Below are 19,375 nucleotides of genomic sequence, written 5' to 3'. Positions count from 1 at the left end.
AACTATTTTCTATGTAATTGTCATTGTTAAAATTATTAGTGAATTTATTCAGCACTTATAGCTGTTATACCAAAAACAATTTTTCGCCAGGGCTGAACTTAAAAATATACCAGAACACAGAAATACCACAAGCGGTCGTACTGAATTCATCGCACGTTCAACTATCGGTACATCGTTATCGAAATTCACCTGAGCAGTTAAATACACTGTGAAAAAAGTTAAAGCAATAAAATATCTCTTGATTTGGGTGGTACTCTAAACTCTAGGTCAACGCTTTATTAACACAAGAAAATTAACGTAGCAAATCCTTAAACGCTAACGAAATCCCCACAGCTCCTTTTGGCCTTTTCGATTCGGGTAGTCCAAGTCCTACTCGTGGTGGGAGTAGTGCTCGTAGTGCTCCGAGTGGTGTACCGGCTCCTCATAGTGGCCGTGCTCGTGGTGCGACTCGCTGTGGTTTTCGAGCACCAGTCCGTGGTTGTGGTTGTGCTCACTCTTTGGGTGCAGGATCTTCAGCTTCTGCTTGGTGCCGCCGATCTCGATGGGTTTCTTCACCAGGTGCTGGTCCTCCTTCTTGATGTAGACGGGCACGGCATGGTAGTGGTGGAACTTGACGCTCTGGTGCGAGGTGGCGTGCTTGTGGTCCACTTCGTGGTGCAGCTCCGTCTCCTCGTGCTCCGGCTCGTACTTTACATGGTGCTCCGGCTCGTGATGCTCATGATGGTCGTGGTGCTCGTACTCCTCGTGCCCTTGGTGGTAGTCGTGGATCTTCAGAGCTCCACTCAAGGCAAGAAGGGCCAGGCAGGGAATCTGCAGGAATAGGTAATGTAGTCAATGCGGTATTCCATTTTAAACTAAAAATCGAATGCTAAATATATTTCCAAGTTGTTATTGAGGTGGTTGAGGTTAAAAAACAGAACTTCCATTCCATTTTCCATTCCGAAATATTCAAAAATATTTGGTTCTTGTTTTTCATAAACTATCTTATTGGCTTGAAAACGTTCATTCCATTGAAAGAATCTATGTTTGTAAAGTTTTTTGGTGCTTACAGCCAACTTGAGCATGGTTTTCTGGTTGCTTTTGAATCACACACTGGGGCACAATCAAAAAAATATTCGAAACTGTAGACCGTTACGCGAAGTGCTCCTCTTGGCAGTGGCGAACTGAATGTGGCTCTGCGTTCGGGACCAGATTCGATTTATACCCGGTTTGGGCCAATCCCAACAACGCTGGCCAACCTGTAGCTGGAGTTGTGGCAAGCGAAATGTGAAATGTGCAACAGCAGCAACAATGGCAACACACGGCAACGAACTTCAGTCTGTTGTTGTAATTTATGACCGCTGCCTGCCACAATTGTTTGGAAAATTTGGAAAATAGGTGCGTGCGATAGTGGTTCAATTAAAGCGGATTACGTATACGGCATGTGGCCTTTGGTGCGGCGGCGGCCAGTTTCCTGCGCAGGAGAAACCGAAACCCGTTGTCAATCAACGGGTTAACAACCACCCAGCTGGAAAACCAGTTGACGTTGAAAAATTCGATGCAAGTGCAAGGCAATTAGACGGTCAAAGATAGCCAAATAGAAAAAATCACAAAACGGGAAGAGAGGCCCAATGTAATCAATTTTGCCCACGTGATAGATCCTCCTGAATTCCAAGGACAAGCACTAATGATCGGGCATTAAAAACGAGCTATAGGCTAATTGGATCGATCATCGGTGCAATTCTATTAGTTTATCACCAACGATAACCACTGATAGACAACTTCCCGATTGCTCGCGACAGTTCACTCATGGGCCAATCCCTGATGATTAATGATGAATGGATGAAGAGAAGGGCTTTTCGCAATCCCCATTGCAAGCTGCAAGTGTCGGGTGAAAGGTGCGTCCACTCCAATCGATAAACGAACGAAGTGAGCAATTAAAATGCAGCACATTACCATTAGATAATGACTTCGGCGGCGGGTTAACGACTCCACTTGGGAAGCTCGCGAGCTGCATAGCCCAAACCCATTTCGTTCCGAATGCCAAAATACCACTTGGAGCGATTTAGTGGGTTAGTGTGCTCTGGGCGGGCACGAAATGGCGGCTGTGTGCACATATAATCGATTTGAAAAGTAAAAGTAAACTGCTTTCCCAGTCGCACGATTTGCATAACAGCCAAACCGCCACCACGCCGCCAGTCTACAGTCTGCGGAGTCCATGTCCAACATGCACCCGACATGTCGAGCAGTTTTAATTATCAATCTGGCGATAAATCTCCTTATATAACTCCTTAAATTGACAGGAAGCGCCGCTTACAAAGTCTGCGAAGTGAAAATCAAAGGAATAGCACCAACTGGTTCGGGAATCCAGTAAAAGGCTTGTTTCCTAGTCCCCCATCATTCCCCTATGCTTAGATCCTATTGCCAAGAACCGAGCACCCCGCTTAATATATCATTTTTAATTTAGGATAATATGTTAATAAGTTTCACAGGGATGGACTTTTCGAATGGGGTTAGTTCACAATGGGTTAGTTTGGGTTATTAACCAGACTCTACTAATTACTTACATTGAGCACTGTTGCTGCTGGCCAGATTAGCCATTTTCATATGGGGATTCCAAAGTTCCGAGTTTTCGGCTTTTTCCGATGAAACTGTGCATCTCTTGTTTCAAAGCAATCGATAGATGGCGCGCTTGCGCTTGTGCTGGCTAACTGTACATAAAGGCGGGATCGCGGATTACGCTTTCGGAACTCTGCGCACTCGAGATGGAACTGGGTGACTCGAAGCTGCGTGCGGTAAGGGTGCTGGGCCAGGGCACCTTTGGCCGGGTCTTCCTCTGCCACCAGATCGAGGTGCGTGGGCAGCCGGAGAGAAAGGTGTGCGTGAAGCGGATCATCGTCCGGAATCCGAAGACAGAGCTGGGACTGATCAAGGAGGAGGTGTACATAATCTCGCAGCTGCGCCACCCGCACATCGTCGAGTTCCTGCGCTCTTTTAGCCACGCGGGCACTGTGAACATCGTGATGGAGTACGTGCCTAACGGCACCTTGAGGGATGTCATCCAGCAGCTGCCGTCGGGCACCGGGGGAGTCAATCAGGACCGGCTGATGCGCTACTTTCGCGACATGGTAGTGGGACTCGAGTACCTGCACATCCGCTGCGTCATCCACCGAGACATCAAGCCCGAGAACATGCTCCTCGACGCCAACGACCGCGTCAAGATCGCCGACTTCGGGATCGCGAACGTCCATGCGCCCAGCACTCAACTGCAGGCGGGGATGGGCACGCCCATGTACATGGCCCCTGAGGCGATGTCCAGCCAGGGCAAGGTGGACTTCAAGTCAGACGTGTGGTCGCTGGGGCTAGTCCTCTACGAGCTGTGCCTCGGACGCAGCCCATTCGCCGCGTTTCTCGACAAGAACGCCACCCCTGCCCTACTGCACACCGTAGTCCAGGCGCTGGTCCGCCCCCGGCTCGACTGCCAGCTCATCCGGCGTCTCTACGATCCCGTGTGGGCGCAAGTTTGCGAGCTGATGGTCGTCTACGAGCAGGAGCGCCGCATCTGCCTGCCGGACATCTTTCACCTCGACGCTGGCATGACTGTGACCCTTTACAAGCAATACTTCGGCTACAGCTACTAACGAAAGCCAATGGTCCGCTCACTTGCACGGGGAGACCTCAACAAATATTTCATTGTACTTTAGAACTAGGCTAGCTTAAGCAATAAATTAAGATGTGGACTGTGCTTTGTGTGCGCTTGTGCTTTTGCCAGGGGATCTGCCAGCTATAAACAGTATATAATGTATATTCCAAAACAGTCTCGCTCAATGTCATTAACGTAGTCTTTAATTTACACTAGTTCAACTATTGTACAGTAACAGTAATCCTCTAAAGCTTCTGGCCCTGCTGCTGCATCTGGATCTTACGCTTCAGACTCTTGACCAGGGCGTTCTGCTCCAGCTGCTGCTTACTCCGCTTGGGGGCTACCTGTTCATCCCCATCCGCATCGCCGTTGGCAGCGCCGCCCTCCGCCTGCTCCTTTCTGCGCTTTAACTTCTCGCCAATGATCTGCTGCATGCCCTTGGTGGGCTTGTAATGGGAGTGGGTGGGATCGATGTTGTACTCGTGCGACTTGTAGACGGCCTTGAAGCGGTTATCATTCAGGTTCACCTGGAAGTCGTCGTCCCGCTTTTCCGCATTCTGCGGCTGATTTTTCGATTTCTTCAACTTCTGACGACGCTTTCGCTTTGAACCGTTCGCTTCTTGCTCCTGCTTCTTGAGGATTTTTGTCAGGCTGAAGTGCTGCTTCTCGTCGCGCCCGTCGCCATCGTCCAGCAGTAGCTCAAGCTCCTTCTCTTGCTGCTTCGCTTCGACGTCCTCCTCTCCATCATCCTTTCCCTTCTTTTTCTTTTTCTTCTTGTCCTGCTTCGTCTTGGGGGGAGCGTAATCTCCATTGGCGAACTCCTCGGCGAAGTAGGCGTCATTCAAGTCGATGCCATCGGGCACCATGGACTCATCGCTGTCCTCACCGGCATCTCCTCCCCTGGCTTCGATCTGCCGCTGGCGGCGCTGTTCCTTGCGCTGCCTGTTCTTCTCGCTGCGTTTTTGGATCACCTTCTCGATGGGCGTGAGCTCGGCCTGGGCTTGCTGCTCCGGCCGTGCCTCTTCGTGCTGTGGCTCCACGTTCCAGGTCATTTCCATTTCGTACTTTTGCTCCTTCTCCTGCTTTTCCTGCTCCAGGATGTCGGCCAGCAAGTTTTTGTAGGTGGCAATGCGTTCCTGCTTAGAAGTCTTTTTGGGCTTGCTCTTCTGTGGGTCCTCAGAAAGCGCCTTTTGAGCTGCCTCCTCCGCCGGGGATTCCTCCGCCTCAGAATCCTCTTCCTCACTACTGTACGCTACTATCTGGCGCAGCTCCTTGTCCGTGAGCTTGTCAACCTGTCCACTGGAGAGCTTGTCGCCCAGCTCACGACGGTCCAGCGCCGTCTCGTCCCAGGTTAGATCCACCTTGGCCTGCTGCAACGCCGTGGTGGTGAACTGGCGCGGCTTATAGCTGCTGGCATCCGGCAGCTCGAAGCATTCGTCCGACGGCGTGTCCTCCTCGAACGAGGTGTCGTCCGGGATGAAGCGCAAGTCCACGCGCGTGGCGGAGCTCTCGTACTCGATACCATCGCACTCCTTATATACCTTGTCGGCCGTGTCTACGCTGTCGCACTCGACAACAGCGTAGTAGTAGCGCAGTCGGTTTAGCTGGTATTGACGCAGCTTCTCCATGTGGTAGTCCTCTCCCTCTTCGGCATCGCTGTCCTGCTGTCGTACGAGCTCCTCATCGGAGTCGTCTTCTGGCTCCACACGCTCCACCAGTTCCTTTGGGCCGTGCACTTCCTCCTCGGCCATGCGTGCCTTCCCGAACTCTGAGGGGTATATCTTGACGCTAAGAATGCTACCGCCGGGCGGCAGGAAGGAGCTGAGCATGACCATTAGATCCTCGGCCCGGATGCGGTCCCAGTCCATGTTGCAAACAGCCAGGCGGCGTGTGCTCTCCTCGGTGTGCTCGGCATCGTTGTCCAGCTCGCCCCACACGTGGTCTATCTGCAGCTCTGGACCCTCGTCTTCATCATCGCTGTCCTCGTCGGAGGAGGAATCGGTATACAGGCGTCCTTCTCCGCGGGCGTAGTCTATCTCTGGGTTGGTCAGGCGCTGACGAAGACTCTGTGACACCTCGGAACTATCGCTTTCCAGCGCATCGTTGCCCTCCTCCTTTTCCAAGTTGGCTATGGCTCGCTCCTCGGCGCGCCGCTCCTGTTGCTCCGCCTCCGCCTCGAAGTCAAGATCAGATTCCTTTTTGGCAGGCTCCTCGTCGCTGCTGCTCTCGTTCTCGTCCAGTTCGTAGAACTTTCTGAGGTCCTCGGCGTTGCTCTTGTTGACCGGGCGGCCGTACTTGTCCACGGTGTACTTCACCTTGAACTTGTCGTCCGTGAACATGCCCTGGAAACGCTTGTCGATCATGACCTTTCTTTGCACCTTCGGAACGCCGCGAAATCGGGGATCGGTCAGCAGGTGCTGAAACCGAGAATCCTTCCAGATTCCGTTCTCCGAATCGTTGGCTCCAGCTGGTTTCCCCATGTTGGCCTGCGACGAGCTGGGTGCCTCCTTCTTCGTCGCCTGCTTGTCCAGCTTCCCGGACTTGTCCTTCTTCTTGCCCATTTCTTTAGGAGCTCAGTGAAATACAAACAAAACGTAAGCACGTGCGGCGCGTCACGCCGGTTTGGTTATCGATATCGGATGGTAGCGATAGAACTTAGAAACAGATAGGCCGCCGCCTATCGTCTAACGCATATCGCCCACCGAAAAGTCATCGATGACGACTTCTTGTAGTTTACCCATAAGCAAGTGTTTTTATTTAGCTTTTTGAGCGTTTACTGAGTGTGGTTACAGTTACTCAAGTGCGACCAAGACGATGCCCGCCGTTTCCCGCTCCGGTCGCCAGTGAGTCGAATCCAGCGCCTGCAGCACCTCCAGCGGATCTGAGATCTTCAGAGGATTCTCCACTGGCTGCCTGCGTGGATGTGCTCGTGCTTGGACGTTTGGATGTTTGGGTGCAGCAGTGGGAGCGCAACGCCAAGAAATAGCAATCAGTTAATTGCCGCGATTACGCCCGAGTAGTCGTCAGATAACCCGCGAGAACAGCACAACGCAAAAACTGCTCAACTCCACGGGAGAAGCAGCAACAACAAGACCAGCAAACAACTGCCAAAAGCGGTACGAGGAAAGCGGAGTGGAGCGAAGTGTGCGGTGCGAAGCGGAGCGGAGATGACTAATAGCTCTGAGGGCAATGGCAACGGCGGCCGACGCACTGTCGACTGGCAGAGATTTGGACTTGGCGGCGACGAGGACGGGGATGTGGCGGTGACCAGCTTTCGCCAGCGGACCAACAATAACACCGGCGGATTCGTGGATCTGGGTAACGAGTACACGTACGCGGCTGGTGGCCACCATGCGTCCGGGGCCAACGAGATCTTTGCGGGCGAGCAGGGTGACAAGCCATGGTAAGTGAATCAGGAAACCCTTCTGGCCAGGATCCTAAGCCTCTTACTCAACAGGTGGCGCTCGAACTTCTTTATCTCTCAGCCCGTGCTATTCGGCACCTGGGACGGAGTGTTCACCTCCTGCCTGATCAACGTGTTTGGAGTGATCGTGTTCCTGCGATCCGGATGGATCGTCGCACAGGCAGGCATTCTGAACGCGGTGCTGATCATCTTCTGCACGGTGGTCATAGCTCTCGTCAGCGTCCTCTCGGCAATCGGTATCTGCGAGCGGTGCCGCGTGGAAAGCGGCGGCGTGTACTTTCTTATAGCCCACACGCTGGGCTCCCGCTTCGGAGGCGCCTTGGGATTGCTCTACTGCTTTGGCCAGGCGGTGGGATGCGCCCTCAACGTAATGGGATTTGGCGAGTCAATGGCTGGACTAGTGGGACTCGAGGGCAGCAAGTGGGCCATCCGCGGGTTCGCTACGGCAGCGGTGCTCCTGCTGGGCTGCATTAACGTGGCCGGCGTCAAGTGGGTCATCAAGCTTCAGTTTATACTCCTCATGATACTGCTGATCTCAGCGCTGGACTTCATGGTGGGCAGCTTCACTAGTGAGGCCAGTGAGTACATTATTCATATGCGATTGTTAGCTAGGCCCAATGACTAATCGCTTCCTAAGTAGATTATGGCATTTTTAAATAATCTGTTAAATTTCGTTGGAATATGATTCGAAAGAAGTTGCAAAGATTTCATGCGAACAAGCTATTAATCTGGTTTCCTTTGCAGGTGGCGGCTTTAATGGCTGGGCGAGCGGAAACTTCGTGGAGAACCTATGGCCGAAGTACGACGACGGCTACTCATGGTTCCGTGTGTTCGGCGTCTTCTTTCCCACCGTTACCGGAGTGCTCTCGGGCATCAACATGAGCGGCGACTTGCGCGCGCCATCCACGGACATTCCTAATGGCACCCTGGCCGCCTTTGGCACTTCGTAAGGATTTTCCGTCGCTGGGATATCAGTAGTTCTTCACATACCATTTCTTTGCAGCACGTTCCTGTACTTGGTGTTCGTCCTGTTCTTGGGGGCTACCTGCCAACGAAGCTTCCTGTATACTGACTACATGATCTCCGTCAAGGTGTCTGCCGTGCATTTCCTGCTGTTGGCCGGCATTTATGTGTCCAGCATGTCCTCCTGCCTTGGCGCCATGTACGGCACCCCGCGCGTCCTCCAGAGCATCGCCAAAGAGAGCGTCATTCCGGGCATCGATATCCTGGGAAAGGGTGTAAGTACCAGTGAACATTTGTTTTTGAACCCACAGATAAAGAAAATAACGAACTCTTTTCTAGCGTGGTCCCAACAAAGTGCCTTTATATGCAATGGCCATCGTGGCCCTAGTCACTGTCACCTTCATTATCGTGGGCGATATCAACTTCCTGGCGCCGATCGTGACCATGCCCTTCCTGCTCACGTATGCCTGTATCGACTACGCCTACTTTGCGCTGGCCCAGACCTTCGACATTCAGGAGCAGCGCGAGGAGCGTTTCCGCATTCAGGCGTCCAGTCCCAGCTACGAGACGCGCCGGTACGGCAGTGTTTCGGACACAGGCAACGACCTGGACCTGCTGTTCCCCGATCGGGTGCGCCACAAGAACCTGCAGAGTCCGCAGAACTCACCGCTGCACCAAACAGTGCCCCTAGAGTTTGACAACGAGAGTCCCAGCACCTCCAACCAGGCGACGTCTTCGGAACGGAGAACGGGGCACGAGGCGGACACCACTCTGGCCGTGGAGCAGTCGGTCGCGCAGGCCGGCGTCGAGCAGGAGCAGGGCGACGAGGCCGAACCGATAGCCCCAATCCGTCCGCCCATCCACTCCAAAACGAAAAACTGGTACTCCGGCTACTGTAATCGCTGGGCCTCGCTTCTGGGGGTACGTCTGCATAAAGGAGACGACGCTTCTCCGGAAAGCTTACTCATTTTTGACTCCCACACTCCCCTTGCAGGCCTTCACTAAACTGCTGGTCATGCTGCTAGTCAACTGGTACTACGCTCTCACCTGCTTCCTGGTGGTGTTCGTCGTATGGTTCTACGTGGGCACAGCCAATCCGGCCGTGAAGCCGGGTCTCACTGCGGAGTTTAACTTCTTCGCTTGGCTGAAGAGCGTCATATTCCGGTGCTTCGGGTGAGTTCGCTTGACGCTTCTGAAGTATCCAACTAACTCCCATCTCGCTCCATTTGATGCATAGCAAACGGATGAACGAGTACGAGCAGATAGTCGTGACACCCTCGTGCCCAGGCGTTGATCTCTCACCCACGCAGCTCAACGAGCAAAACGAGGACTTCCGTCCGCGGCCCAACTACCACCACTCGTCCGTTATCGAGGGTCGCCTCATAGATGACATCTAGACCGCGTCCAGGGTCTAGAGCCCAGGTTCACCTGGATGCGGGCCGGGCAACGGGCCAGGCGGCGTGGCTGTGGAAAGCAATAGTCGAGTGCATTTCTCTACCGCTAAGCAGTACTACGTTTAACTAAAGTGAAGTGGAGCCGGCGAGGCAGCCGAACTAAACTTAACCCTATGTGTGTTTGTAAATCTGTACGAATGTATTTGATGTATAGTTAGGATAACGACAGCTGAGGTCACGTTGGTAGTATTCCAAACTCGATTTTAGTTTTTGCTTTAACAAAATTTGGAGTCTGTGAAGCATTTTAACTGGGACTCTCCCACGATGTAGCGCTTAGATAAAAAATGTTGATAGTGTATTGATTTTTAGCTTTTTACTAGTTATTAAAACGTTCGGAGGTCAGTCAAATCAGATCACATTTCAGTTGCGGAGGCTCCTTCCTGACCACAGCTGTCCAGTCCGGCGTTTACCACCGTGTCCATCCACGCCCTGCCCACACGCACACACCCATCCATCAGATAACACTCACACAGTAACTCAGAGCACTTTCTAATTATTAATTCTAATTTCTTAAGCTTCGCATTCTTTCGATGTGTTCCTTGCTCTCGTAGTTCTTCAACGATTACTCCTTAGTCGAGAGCGAATAAGTTGTTGCTAAATGGATATGTTTCCAGTGTTCCGCACACTAAACAGAACGCATTTCGAGGAGACATATGTGATACTGAGATAATAAGTGAACCAAAAACCAGAAATCAAACTTGATGATTTGGCGCCTTGCATTTAAGTCGACAACACACACAGCACACAGAGCACAATGAAATTGTTACAGAACACAAGAACGAGCCACATAACACAAACAACACCTAAGCTAAGCTGTAATCCTGTATTACCATGTCGGTGGACAATAACAGTCCTAATTGATAATATATATAAACCTGTACCCGCGTACACACTCGGCATACGATATCAGCAATAACCGCACTCTATATACACCCAATATATGTATATATATCACTCGCATATATCCGATATATACACCTCACGTTGATTGACTAATGTAACCGATCCAGGAGTGTTAGGAAGATGACTAACGTATATTTCAAAAATATACCCAATCGTGTCCCTTTTGTACGTGTTTAGCCTAATTTAACCTAGTTGTATGAAGCCCGTTCATCCCACGGCAAAACCCGCATGTAATAATAACAATAATAACACAATAACTGGGACGTGAAATAAAAAGTTTATAAAATTACAAACTTTTAAGTTTGGCGCCAACTGGAGTAATCGATAGTTTCTCAGGGATGCATAAGCTTCTTCTAGAAGATTGGCATTGCTAAAACCTCTGCACTAATGGTGGTTAGCTAAATGAAAGTGGAGCTATAATGAGCATAGGATGGCAAAATTATATGTTTTGTTATCATCATACCCCTTACGAATGCTAAAAAAAGCCACGGTTTAGGAACCAGGGCTACACACTCAGCGACTGCGGCCGATAACCGACTCAACCTAACCTCAAGGCTACAGCCCAACAATATTCGGTTAAATTCCAGATCAGAAATCACCCACACCAAGTGGGCCTAGGACTTGACCCGCCCACATCCCACGCCCGCCATGAACAGCTTAGTGCGACGCAGCGCCCAGCAGCTGAGCCTCTGGCGTACATATTGCGTAAAGCACAATGCTCCGGAGGCGGCTTCTTCCGGCCGGAACGCAGGTGAGCCGATTCTGGCCGAGATCTGTGCTGTTTAATATTACTACCACTGTCCATGTTCGCCAACAGGCAGGCCCAACTACGAGGAGTTCATTGGCCGTCATCAGCGACAGGCCCAGTGCAGCATTGTGGTCCAGGTGAGCTCCGAAAAGTCGTATGCGGAGTTGTATAACTACTGCAGCAGCTTCGGCTCGATCATGGGCGCCCACCACTACTGCGTGCGGCAAGACGAGACCCTGCACTACATCCTGCTGGAGTACGCCACGTCGGACGAGGCGGCGGCTGCCATCGGAGCGGGCGTCACCAATGGCGAGCTAAGCGGCGTGCCCGTGCGATCTCCCTTTCTGTGGTTCCGAGCAGCGGGAGGAGGCAGACGGGGCCCCAAGCTGGTTGCCAATACAGCGCCCGCACTGCTATCCTTGGACGGCACCCGGCAGGTGGATCAGGGCCATCTACTGGGGCTCCTGCGTGGTGCAGCTGACATCGAAGAGCAGGTGCAGCAGCTGCACGAGCACACGCGCCTGAATGAGCTGGGAATTCGCATGCGCTTTCTAGCCGCCCTCCAGGTACAGCAGGCCATTGCCGGCATGTTTCCCGCCGCCCAGGCACAGCCCTTCGGCTCGTCGGTCAACGGATTCGGTCGAATGGGCTGCGACCTGGATCTCATCCTGCGCTTTGACAGCGATATGGGGGCTAAGAGCCCACTGGAGGCGGCGGTGCCCTCGCGACTTGTTTACCACACCAAGGAGAACCTGAGCAATGGACGCTCGCAGACACAAAGGCACATGGAATGCTTTGGAGATATGCTGCATCTGTTCCTGCCCGGCGTGTGCCATGTGAGGCGTATTTTGCAGGCGAGGGTGCCTATCATCAAGTACCACCATGAGCATCTGGACCTGGAGGTGGACCTCTCCATGAGCAACCTGTAAGTGCTATGTGCTAAGTGCCTGCTTATACCATCATTCGTCTGTCTGTTGGCAAGCAATTTGTGATTCGCGTCCGCTCGCTGAGAAACCTTTCCTTGTGGGGGTCGCAATCTTTATTGTACTTATTGTTCGAACTGGGTATGAATTCTTAGATCTATCGAAGGGTCACTTGTCGCTACTAACTAGATTAACGAGCCTGGGCTTCAGCGGCGATAGTTGCTGGCCTGTTCCTCCTCCTTTTTGACCGCCTGCACAAGCACGAAGCTCATAACCGCGCAGATGACGTTGAGTAGGCCGAGAGTCATGGCCAGAGCCACAATCCAGCCGGTTTTGCCCTCGAAGAACCAGGTCAGCTCGTCTACGCATCCGTTGAAGAAGGCGTTGCCGCTGACGGTGTCGCGGCAGGAGCTTGGCAAAGGCTGGCGCAGGTCGAGATAATCCCATGGCCCGGAGGCCCCGCAGCAGCCGATGTTCTCCTGGATCATGGTCAGCACGTAGTTCGAGTACGTATACTCGGATGTTGCCACAAAACCGCGCAGCGATACATTCAGCAGCGGCTGCAGGCTCGAGTTGATGGTGCTGAACTGCATTAGGACCGCCGACCCGGCCACAATGGCGATGAACCCAAAGACCTGGGTGCCCACGAACACAAACAGGGCCAGGGTGTTCTCCATGAGTGCGCTCAGGCAGCCGAGGAAGCTGACGGCCATCATCACAATGCTGATGCCAATGAGCACGTACACGCCGATGTAGAAGGACTGCGCCTCCAGGATGCGCAGCCAGTCGTTGAAGCCGGGCTCAGCCCTCAACCAGACGGTCAGGGCGAACAGCGCTGTGGATATCATCCAGGCCACGATGTTGAAGCAGAAGAGCGTGTACTTCACGCAGCCAATTTGCTTCTCCAGCTGCTCGTCGGAGGCTCCATAACCGATGCCCATCGTTTGGAAAGCTGGAAGGCAAGAGAATGATCATTAGGTGGATGAATACAAGTGCGTGATCTGAAAACCCAGGACAAAGGAGGCGCTACTTGATGGAAGTATTAGTTAGACGGTGCATTGATCCTTGCTCAGTTTTGAGGAGCTCCATTGAGTCACATACCAAAAGCTCGCCCTGGTCGCGCCTATTAATCACGATGTTGCTTGGCATTTATGGTTGATTCTCCCCGCCCTTTCCCGCCGCTCATTGTATCATCGTTGGCCTTATCGGAGCTGTGTTTAGCAAATAGCGTTATCAGCAACGCACTAGATGATTAATACGAGCAATTGCAACACCAAACTATTCAAGAGTATTGAAATGGGCCAGGAACTGGAGCTGCGGTCGTATCCCTGAGCACCTGAGTAACATCCAAGCATCACTTAAAATCAACTTTTATAAGACGTTGTGTGTAGATACGTTTATCCATTGGGAAACTTTCTTTTGGGTGTGGTACCCATACCGAAATTCAACACTTCTTCAATCGCACTTCAAAAAAATAGACCATCCTTTTATCACTGCGTTGAAATGGGAATTTGTAGGCACTTTTTACTAGGATTCACCTTGCTTGGGTCGATTCTCGTGGGGTCGGATGAAAAAAATAGCTTGCTCAGTGGCGGACTAGAAACAGATGTCCGTTGGGCTCGTTCGTTGAAATCGTTTTGACCAGACTTGCGGCTCGGCTGAGATACGCGGCGGTGACAACATCCAGGCTAGTGGTGCCGTACAGTCAGGCAGGGAGAGCGGCCTTAGATAAGAAAGCTTCCTCAGCTCGATAAGATTAGATAGCGGCAGGTGGCGATTGCCAAATGTCGTGTATATGTGTAAATGGTACGCTGCTCTCCCGCAGGTGAGCAGGTGAATCAGTCCTCTCCGCAGCACTGACTTCCCTGGCGTGCCGATGGCCATGATTCACATCCCATTCACCCGCCCCTGATAAGTACCCGCTGCACGCATATCCGGCCAGTGGTGGGGGTCAGTTCTACGGGCGCCACACCGCTGGCTGTCTCATTGAACGAGGCTACGCCCGTTTTTGCCTCTCCGCCTTTGGAGTGATCATGTTGCATGTTGGCATTAAATATGTTTTAAGAATGTGGTTTTAAACGGAATCCCTCTTTCAGCACTGGCTTCTATATGTCGGAACTGCTTTACATGTTCGGTGAAATGGATCCGCGCGTACGGCCGTTGACCTTCACCATTCGGCGCTGGGCGCAGACCTGCGGTCTCACGAATCCCTCGCCTGGTCGCTGGATCAGCAACTTCTCGCTCACCTGCCTGGTCATGTTCTTCCTGCAGCAGCTGCGCCAGCCCATTCTTCCCACGATTGCAGCGCTGGCCAAGGCGGCGGAGTCAGGGGACTCGCGGGTCACCGAGGACGGGATCAACTGCACCTTTACCCGGAATGTGGATCGTCTGGCCTTCAGGAGTCGAAACCAAAGCTCGCTGAGCGAGTTGTTGCTGCAGTTCTTCGAGTTCTACTCGCAGTTCGACTTCCACAACCGTGCGATATCTTTGAACGAGGGAAAGCCGCTGTCCAAGCCCGATCACTCGGCCATGTACATCGTAAACCCACTGGAGCAGTTGCTAAATGTGAGCAAGAATGTCAGCCTGGAGGAGTGTGAACGACTGCGCATCGAGGTGCGAAACGCGGCTTGGGTTCTGGAGTCGGAGGTGGAGAATGCCTCCGTTCCGGAGGGCGACGGCCAGGAGCTCTCTTGGGGCCTATTGAACCTGTTTAAGCATCCCGAAAAGGCCGTCATCCGGCCGAACATGTTCTTCAAGCCGCGCATGGTCGAGGTGAGTGATCTCTTCGAGCAGAAGGAGGCGGGAGCAACGTCCTCCACTCCTCCCACACCAGCCATCACCTACAAGAGTGCCTCTATGCGGCAGCAGGTGCAGAGCATCAAGGCTGCTACGCGCTCCGAACTAAAGCAGTTACGCGGATCAGGCAGCTCGGTTCCGGCGAGCAGTCCCAAGAACCGACGGAGCAGCAGGTGATGTTTCCGAGACTGACACCGCCCATGTACATACATACTTAGGATAAGCCACAACTCCACATTCATGTGAAGTCAAGCATGAGGTTAGGGCAGCCGCAGTTGGCTGAATTGAATGTTGTTCATACTTTAAAACCTCCTGTTAGTTACGATAAGTCCATGATCGATCCAACTTTGAGTATTGAAACCGATTGTTATTGACGAATGCGACCAAATGTGACAGGGCAGGGAAAGATCGGTGGGGCACGTCTAAAAGAGCCCAAGGAAGCAGTCATTATTTGGCTTTGTGGATGAGTAGTTATCCGTAAGACATACTTTCCTAGTTCGAGTAGTTATAATTCTGTTTTTTATGATAATAAAACGAAAATACCGTACTGGCATATTGTTTCTCACTTGGAAAACACAACACAATCTTCCAAGCAAGCTCGCTGTTCCCCAGTTTGTGCTAAACTAAATATCAGAAGACATGATTTTCGTATTTGTTGAAGATTTTATTGCGTTCTTTCAATGTTACTCGGGATCCACCACATCTTATCCTTATCGCTACGTGTTACGTGTTTCTGGAGAGCACAGAGAGGTTACTTAAGACCAGATGGCGAGTTTGCTTAGCCGTGAGGACCACCGCCATCCACCCATTGAAGGTTTGTATACAAGTATGCATATGTGCCTGCATTTTTATGTGTCTGTTCTCAGCTCTTGGTTCCAATTGCGTTCATTTTGATATACATGATCGTGTTTATCGTTCGACTTGCGTGATCATCGCTTTGATCGATCTTTTTACAAAATTTGATACTATGTTTATAGCTTTGTAAATGGGCGTCGATGAGCGTGTGCTGCGCTGCTGCTTCAAATTGTTGTCTATTCCCTAGATTGGTTTTTGTAGATTGTTTAATGTACATAACTAATTGCTTGCTTAGTTTTATGCATGTAAATCACGTATTGCATACAAAATTGCCTCCTGTAAAATTAACCAAATTTCGGGTCCGTTGTGTGCTGCTCGTGCTGCTCCTGCAGATGTTGCTCGTACTGCTGCTGCTACATAATAAAATAATTTACAAATGAAAGAGAGACAAGGGACGGGGTGAGTTTGGGAGAAAATAAACTGATGCTACGATGCTTCCTAGTTAAATAGGTACAAAAAAGAGGGCGCCGATACAAGCTGCCAGCTGGCCAGGACCCAGAACGTGCGGAGCGCCCTGGGCCTCCGCAGAGCGCAGATCTCGACATCTTCGGCGGCTACTTAGACAACAATTTCAACGGCAGCCGCCGGGTCCACTCATCTAAACCAGAGCTTCAGCCGCAGCGCGTCCACTCCGTTAAGATAGTAGCGGAACAGCCGCTTATCTCGCACGAAGCCCAAGTTCTCGTAGAGCCGCAAAGCCGGCTGGTTCCGCATCTCTGTCTCCAGCACCACCTCGTCGGCATTGTCGGCTAGCATTGCCTGCAAATGGGTAAATTACAGTGTGATATAAGTTTCCACGGAAAGAGAGGTAGTTGGTATGTATCCCTTGCCAATGTGACCGAAAGTACACCTCGAGGCTCGGGGAGCCATTGGTGAGATTTGATGGCAATTTCATCCATAGTTAACGACACATACTTGTTCCGTAACAGACATGTCGAGCATCGGCTACATGCAACCCGATTTACTACTTTTTATCACTTATTGCAAGGGAAAGATGCCCCAGACATCCTACCTCTATGGCCTTGGTGACCAGCGTGGTGCCGATCTTGAGCTTGCGATACTCCTTGCGCACGGCCAGCATGGCGATGTAGCCGCGCCGCACGTTCATGTGCATGTCCAGCTTGCACACGATGGCGCCCACGTACTGATTGTCGTGCGAGGCGAGGAAGCAGAGTTTTGGCCAATTGTAGATGAAGTAGCGGTACGTGTATATCGAGTACGGCTCGGACAGCTCCGCCTGAATCAGTCGCATGATGTCCTGCGTGTTCGTATGCGGGGGATTAAATTAATGTTGCGCATAGTTCGCACTTGGTCATACTTGGAGGTACTCACATGCATTTGGTGTTCAGCCTCGTATTCCTTATACACGATCTCGTCGGCTGAAATGGCAGGTTCCGGCAGCTGGAGCTGTGCTGTAATAGTGGGCGTGGCCCTCTCTGCGTAGTCGGAGGGCAGCTGCTTATTCTCCTGCTCCCGACTGTGGCTACTCCCCGTCGCCACCTGCACTCCCTGTTCCACAGCTGCCTCCTCCGACACTTTTGGTTTTGGGGCCGTCGTTATGGTTGGGTGCATGTTGGCAGTGGTTTTGCTTGTGGCTGTTATGGGCTTCTCCTCCGCATTGAGGGCGTTCGAATCCGATCCTCCGCCACCGTTTCCTTCTCTTCGCTGCTTACGGTTGTTGTTGCTACTGTCTACGCTGTTGTTGTTGTGTGTGCTGTTGTTGTTGTTGCTGCTGCCGCTAGTGCAGCGAATGTGATTGTTGTTGCTGTGCCCATGTGCATGGCCATTGACGACCTCCACAAGCGGCCGAGCCTCTTGCTCCTTGTGACCATGGCCATTGCAAAGGTGCATCTTCTTAAGCAGGCCCCTGAGTTCCTGCGCTGGCTCCTGGTCTTCCGTCGCCTCCTCCTCTTGGTGCTGAGCGTGTCCATTGCTGGGTGTCTGTGCCTCCACCTGGCCACTGGGATTCGGATTTGGATTGGGGTTCTTCTCTGCCGAGCTCTTTTTGTTCTTGTACTTCTTTTTTCCGGCCGCCGCTGCCTGGGCATCCGCCATTCTGAAAAGCGATGGGGTTGGCTCTAAAGGGGAAACCTGCTGCTCCTCCGGGGCTTATATGGGAGGACTGGTAATCCTCGCCTGCAACCGTGTGCCTCGGACTTATTTTTGGTTATATTTTCACAGTTGATGGTTTTTCATTCACACGCACACGTACACGCACATACTCAAACACTCACACACTCGCGCACGCACACATGGGGCAGTCGGCCGTCCTCTTTGTTGTGCTTCCGATATTCGGAGTTCCGGATCGATCAATCCGATCTCGATTTGTGGCTCTAGTGCGTGGGCATGGCGAACTTATGTAAAATCCTATATCCGCGAAACTCGTAATTTTCCTTGCTATGAATAAATCCCACCCACACATATGCGCGAACAGCTGTAACAGCAATCGATTGGCATTCGATACTATCGATACAATCATCGCCGGCCGACAGTGACTATCGGCTATTGAATTATCAAGTGATATTATTATTATTAAATTAACAGCTAAGATTAATGAAAATATTTATAAATCTTAAAACTTCATAGATTTCATCAAATTCATATTTGGCATGCACCACACATCTTCGCATCTTTGATAAAGCTCCATGTAATAATATTACAATGTTTAAACTTAATATTTTAATACTTATTTTCTTTATAGCTGCCATTCAATTGCTGACTTTGTATTTCCAATTAACCTAGTTGTATTTGCAATACTTTTGCTAAATTAGATCGTAAGTCTGTACCCTTTTGCGAAGGTGTGCTGTACATAACGGAAAAGAGGACCAATAAGAAGAAGAAGCTGCTCATTTCAAAGTTATCTTCTTGTTCTTCCGCTTCTTCTTGAAGAAGGAGCAACTGTTCTACGGCGTACAGGCTTTTGATTTACGGGGCGGCTTTTGTTTAAAAAATGTGCTGCAAATCAGTTTGAAGTGTTAATTATAATTAAGTGCATGTCGTGGCAACGAGTAGCAATCGAAATGTTACCCGAAAATGGATGCAAGTCCAATAAATTGCTCGAAACGTATGTTACCTTACAGTCGCCATTTAAAAGTATACGTGTGTGTGTGTGTGTACGTGTGTGCTTACTCCTGCGTTTTTATTGTCTTTTTTGTTTTGTGTTTCCGAAACTAATAAAAACGTTCTTCAATTGGTAAGTTACTAGATAAATTCAGTTGTACTAATTAATAACTCTGCAGTGCGACCTTCGCCTACTTTTTTCGTTTCCTTTTCGCGCCATTAGCGTTCGCCATAAAATAAAATCCATAAGCAATAAAACAAAATTTCAATCTCGAATCACATAAGTCTCATACGAATCCGCAGTTTTCTGAGATCTGCACTTCCTCCACTTTCCTTTGCCGTTTGTCTTGGTTGAGCGGAAGCTGAAGAAGGTAGGACCCAGAGCTCATTATTAGGAACTTACAAGGGTTTTGAGTCAAAGCTGAAAAGATAACCCCTGATTTTACAATGTATATGTTTTTTTACAAATCATATGTGGTAACTGCCAGGAGAAATCCGTTTGCTGCCGTTTGCTGCCAATTTTGTGGCTTTTTAACGACGGCAATCAGTCGACTGTTTTAGCGTTATAGCCCGTCGCTTTGATGGGGACTCCAGCTCCTCCCAACGTCATAATCGAAAGTCTTGGGT

The 19,375-nt window shown here is 51.0% G+C and overlaps 7 protein-coding genes across 8 annotated transcripts; 3 read left to right on the top strand and 4 right to left on the bottom strand.

Moving 5' to 3' along the window:
* Window positions 1-242: 242 nt before the first annotated feature.
* Window positions 243-1,181, bottom strand: LOC6724858 (histidine-rich glycoprotein). The gene is made up of 2 exons (XM_002105861.4): window positions 1,050-1,181; window positions 243-810 (listed from the first exon to the last, which is right to left on the bottom strand). The coding sequence occupies exons 1-2, from the start codon at window positions 1,062-1,064 to the stop codon at window positions 370-372; spliced, it is 456 nt and encodes a 151-aa protein (XP_002105897.1). The 5' UTR covers window positions 1,065-1,181; the 3' UTR covers window positions 243-369.
* A 1,302-nt stretch (window positions 1,182-2,483) lies between these two features.
* Window positions 2,484-3,724, top strand: LOC6724857 (CBL-interacting protein kinase 25). Its single transcript, XM_002105860.4, has one exon. The coding sequence runs from the start codon at window positions 2,745-2,747 to the stop codon at window positions 3,618-3,620; it is 876 nt and encodes a 291-aa protein (XP_002105896.1). The 5' UTR covers window positions 2,484-2,744; the 3' UTR covers window positions 3,621-3,724.
* A 79-nt stretch (window positions 3,725-3,803) lies between these two features.
* On the bottom strand, window positions 3,804-6,183 carry LOC6724856 (pre-rRNA-processing protein esf1). Its single transcript, XM_002105859.4, has one exon. It carries the CDS (start codon window positions 6,181-6,183, stop codon window positions 3,868-3,870), a length of 2,316 nt encoding a protein of 771 aa, XP_002105895.2. The 3' UTR covers window positions 3,804-3,867.
* A 606-nt stretch (window positions 6,184-6,789) lies between these two features.
* LOC27206706 (solute carrier family 12 member 8) lies at window positions 6,790-10,534 on the top strand. The gene is made up of 7 exons (XM_016182511.3): window positions 6,790-7,025; window positions 7,080-7,624; window positions 7,791-7,992; window positions 8,050-8,284; window positions 8,349-8,930; window positions 9,004-9,182; window positions 9,247-10,534. The coding sequence occupies exons 1-7, from the start codon at window positions 6,790-6,792 to the stop codon at window positions 9,404-9,406; spliced, it is 2,139 nt and encodes a 712-aa protein (XP_016037648.1). The 3' UTR covers window positions 9,407-10,534.
* A 346-nt stretch (window positions 10,535-10,880) lies between these two features.
* On the top strand, window positions 10,881-15,380 carry LOC27208559 (poly(A) RNA polymerase, mitochondrial). Its single transcript, XM_016184136.3, has 3 exons — window positions 10,881-11,117; window positions 11,184-12,039; window positions 14,134-15,380. The coding sequence occupies exons 1-3, from the start codon at window positions 11,015-11,017 to the stop codon at window positions 15,008-15,010; spliced, it is 1,836 nt and encodes a 611-aa protein (XP_016037645.1). The 5' UTR covers window positions 10,881-11,014; the 3' UTR covers window positions 15,011-15,380.
* Window positions 12,131-14,039, bottom strand: LOC6739905 (tetraspanin-2A). Of its 2 annotated transcripts, none has more exons than XM_016180992.3 (2): window positions 13,576-14,039; window positions 12,131-12,989 (listed from the first exon to the last, which is right to left on the bottom strand). In XM_016180992.3, exon 2 carries the CDS (start codon window positions 12,976-12,978, stop codon window positions 12,244-12,246), a length of 735 nt encoding a protein of 244 aa, XP_016037646.1. In that variant the 5' UTR covers window positions 12,979-12,989; window positions 13,576-14,039; the 3' UTR covers window positions 12,131-12,243. The 2 variants fall into 2 exon arrangements, with proteins under 2 accessions (XP_016037646.1, XP_016037647.1); XM_016180993.3 differs by lacking the exon at window positions 13,576-14,039 and adding an exon at window positions 13,139-13,530.
* Window positions 15,381-15,476: 96 nt separating the features above from the next.
* Window positions 15,477-18,169, bottom strand: LOC6739906 (N-alpha-acetyltransferase 30A). The gene is made up of 3 exons (XM_016180991.2): window positions 17,021-18,169; window positions 16,701-16,946; window positions 15,477-16,447 (listed from the first exon to the last, which is right to left on the bottom strand). The coding sequence occupies exons 1-3, from the start codon at window positions 17,741-17,743 to the stop codon at window positions 16,283-16,285; spliced, it is 1,134 nt and encodes a 377-aa protein (XP_016037644.1). The 5' UTR covers window positions 17,744-18,169; the 3' UTR covers window positions 15,477-16,282.
* Window positions 18,170-19,375: the final 1,206 nt, after the last annotated feature.

The sequence above is a fragment of the Drosophila simulans genome, chromosome X (assembly GCF_016746395.2).
Source record: "Drosophila simulans strain w501 chromosome X, Prin_Dsim_3.1, whole genome shotgun sequence".
Taxonomy (NCBI): domain Eukaryota; kingdom Metazoa; phylum Arthropoda; class Insecta; order Diptera; family Drosophilidae; genus Drosophila; species Drosophila simulans.
Note: the sequence above shows the minus strand (reverse complement) of the source record. Positions and strands in the feature narration are given on the sequence as shown.

Excerpts from the sequence above, each read along its gene's own strand:
- LOC6724857 (XM_002105860.4), top strand. The coding sequence starts at position 2,745 with ATGGAACTGGGTGACTCGAAGCTGCGTGCGGTAAGGGTGCTGGGCCAG.
- LOC6724856 (XM_002105859.4), bottom strand. The coding sequence starts at position 6,183 with ATGGGCAAGAAGAAGGACAAGTCCGGGAAGCTGGACAAGCAGGCGACG.
- LOC27206706 (XM_016182511.3), top strand. The coding sequence starts at position 6,790 with ATGACTAATAGCTCTGAGGGCAATGGCAACGGCGGCCGACGCACTGTC. Across the intron at positions 7,026-7,079 it reads GAGCAGGGTGACAAGCCATG|GTGGCGCTCGAACTTCTTTA; the intron begins GTAAGTGAATCA and ends CTTACTCAACAG. Across the intron at positions 8,285-8,348 it reads TCGATATCCTGGGAAAGGGT|CGTGGTCCCAACAAAGTGCC; the intron begins GTAAGTACCAGT and ends ACTCTTTTCTAG.
- LOC27208559 (XM_016184136.3), top strand. The coding sequence starts at position 11,015 with ATGAACAGCTTAGTGCGACGCAGCGCCCAGCAGCTGAGCCTCTGGCGT. Across the intron at positions 11,118-11,183 it reads TTCTTCCGGCCGGAACGCAG|GCAGGCCCAACTACGAGGAG; the intron begins GTGAGCCGATTC and ends GTTCGCCAACAG. Across the intron at positions 12,040-14,133 it reads GACCTCTCCATGAGCAACCT|CACTGGCTTCTATATGTCGG; the intron begins GTAAGTGCTATG and ends TCCCTCTTTCAG.
- LOC6739905 (XM_016180992.3), bottom strand. The coding sequence starts at position 12,978 with ATGGGCATCGGTTATGGAGCCTCCGACGAGCAGCTGGAGAAGCAAATT.
- LOC6739906 (XM_016180991.2), bottom strand. The coding sequence starts at position 17,743 with ATGGCGGATGCCCAGGCAGCGGCGGCCGGAAAAAAGAAGTACAAGAAC. Across the intron at positions 16,947-17,020 it reads AGGCTGAACACCAAATGCAT|GACATCATGCGACTGATTCA; the intron begins GTGAGTACCTCC and ends ACGAACACGCAG. Across the intron at positions 16,448-16,700 it reads TGGTCACCAAGGCCATAGAG|GCAATGCTAGCCGACAATGC; the intron begins GTAGGATGTCTG and ends ACCCATTTGCAG.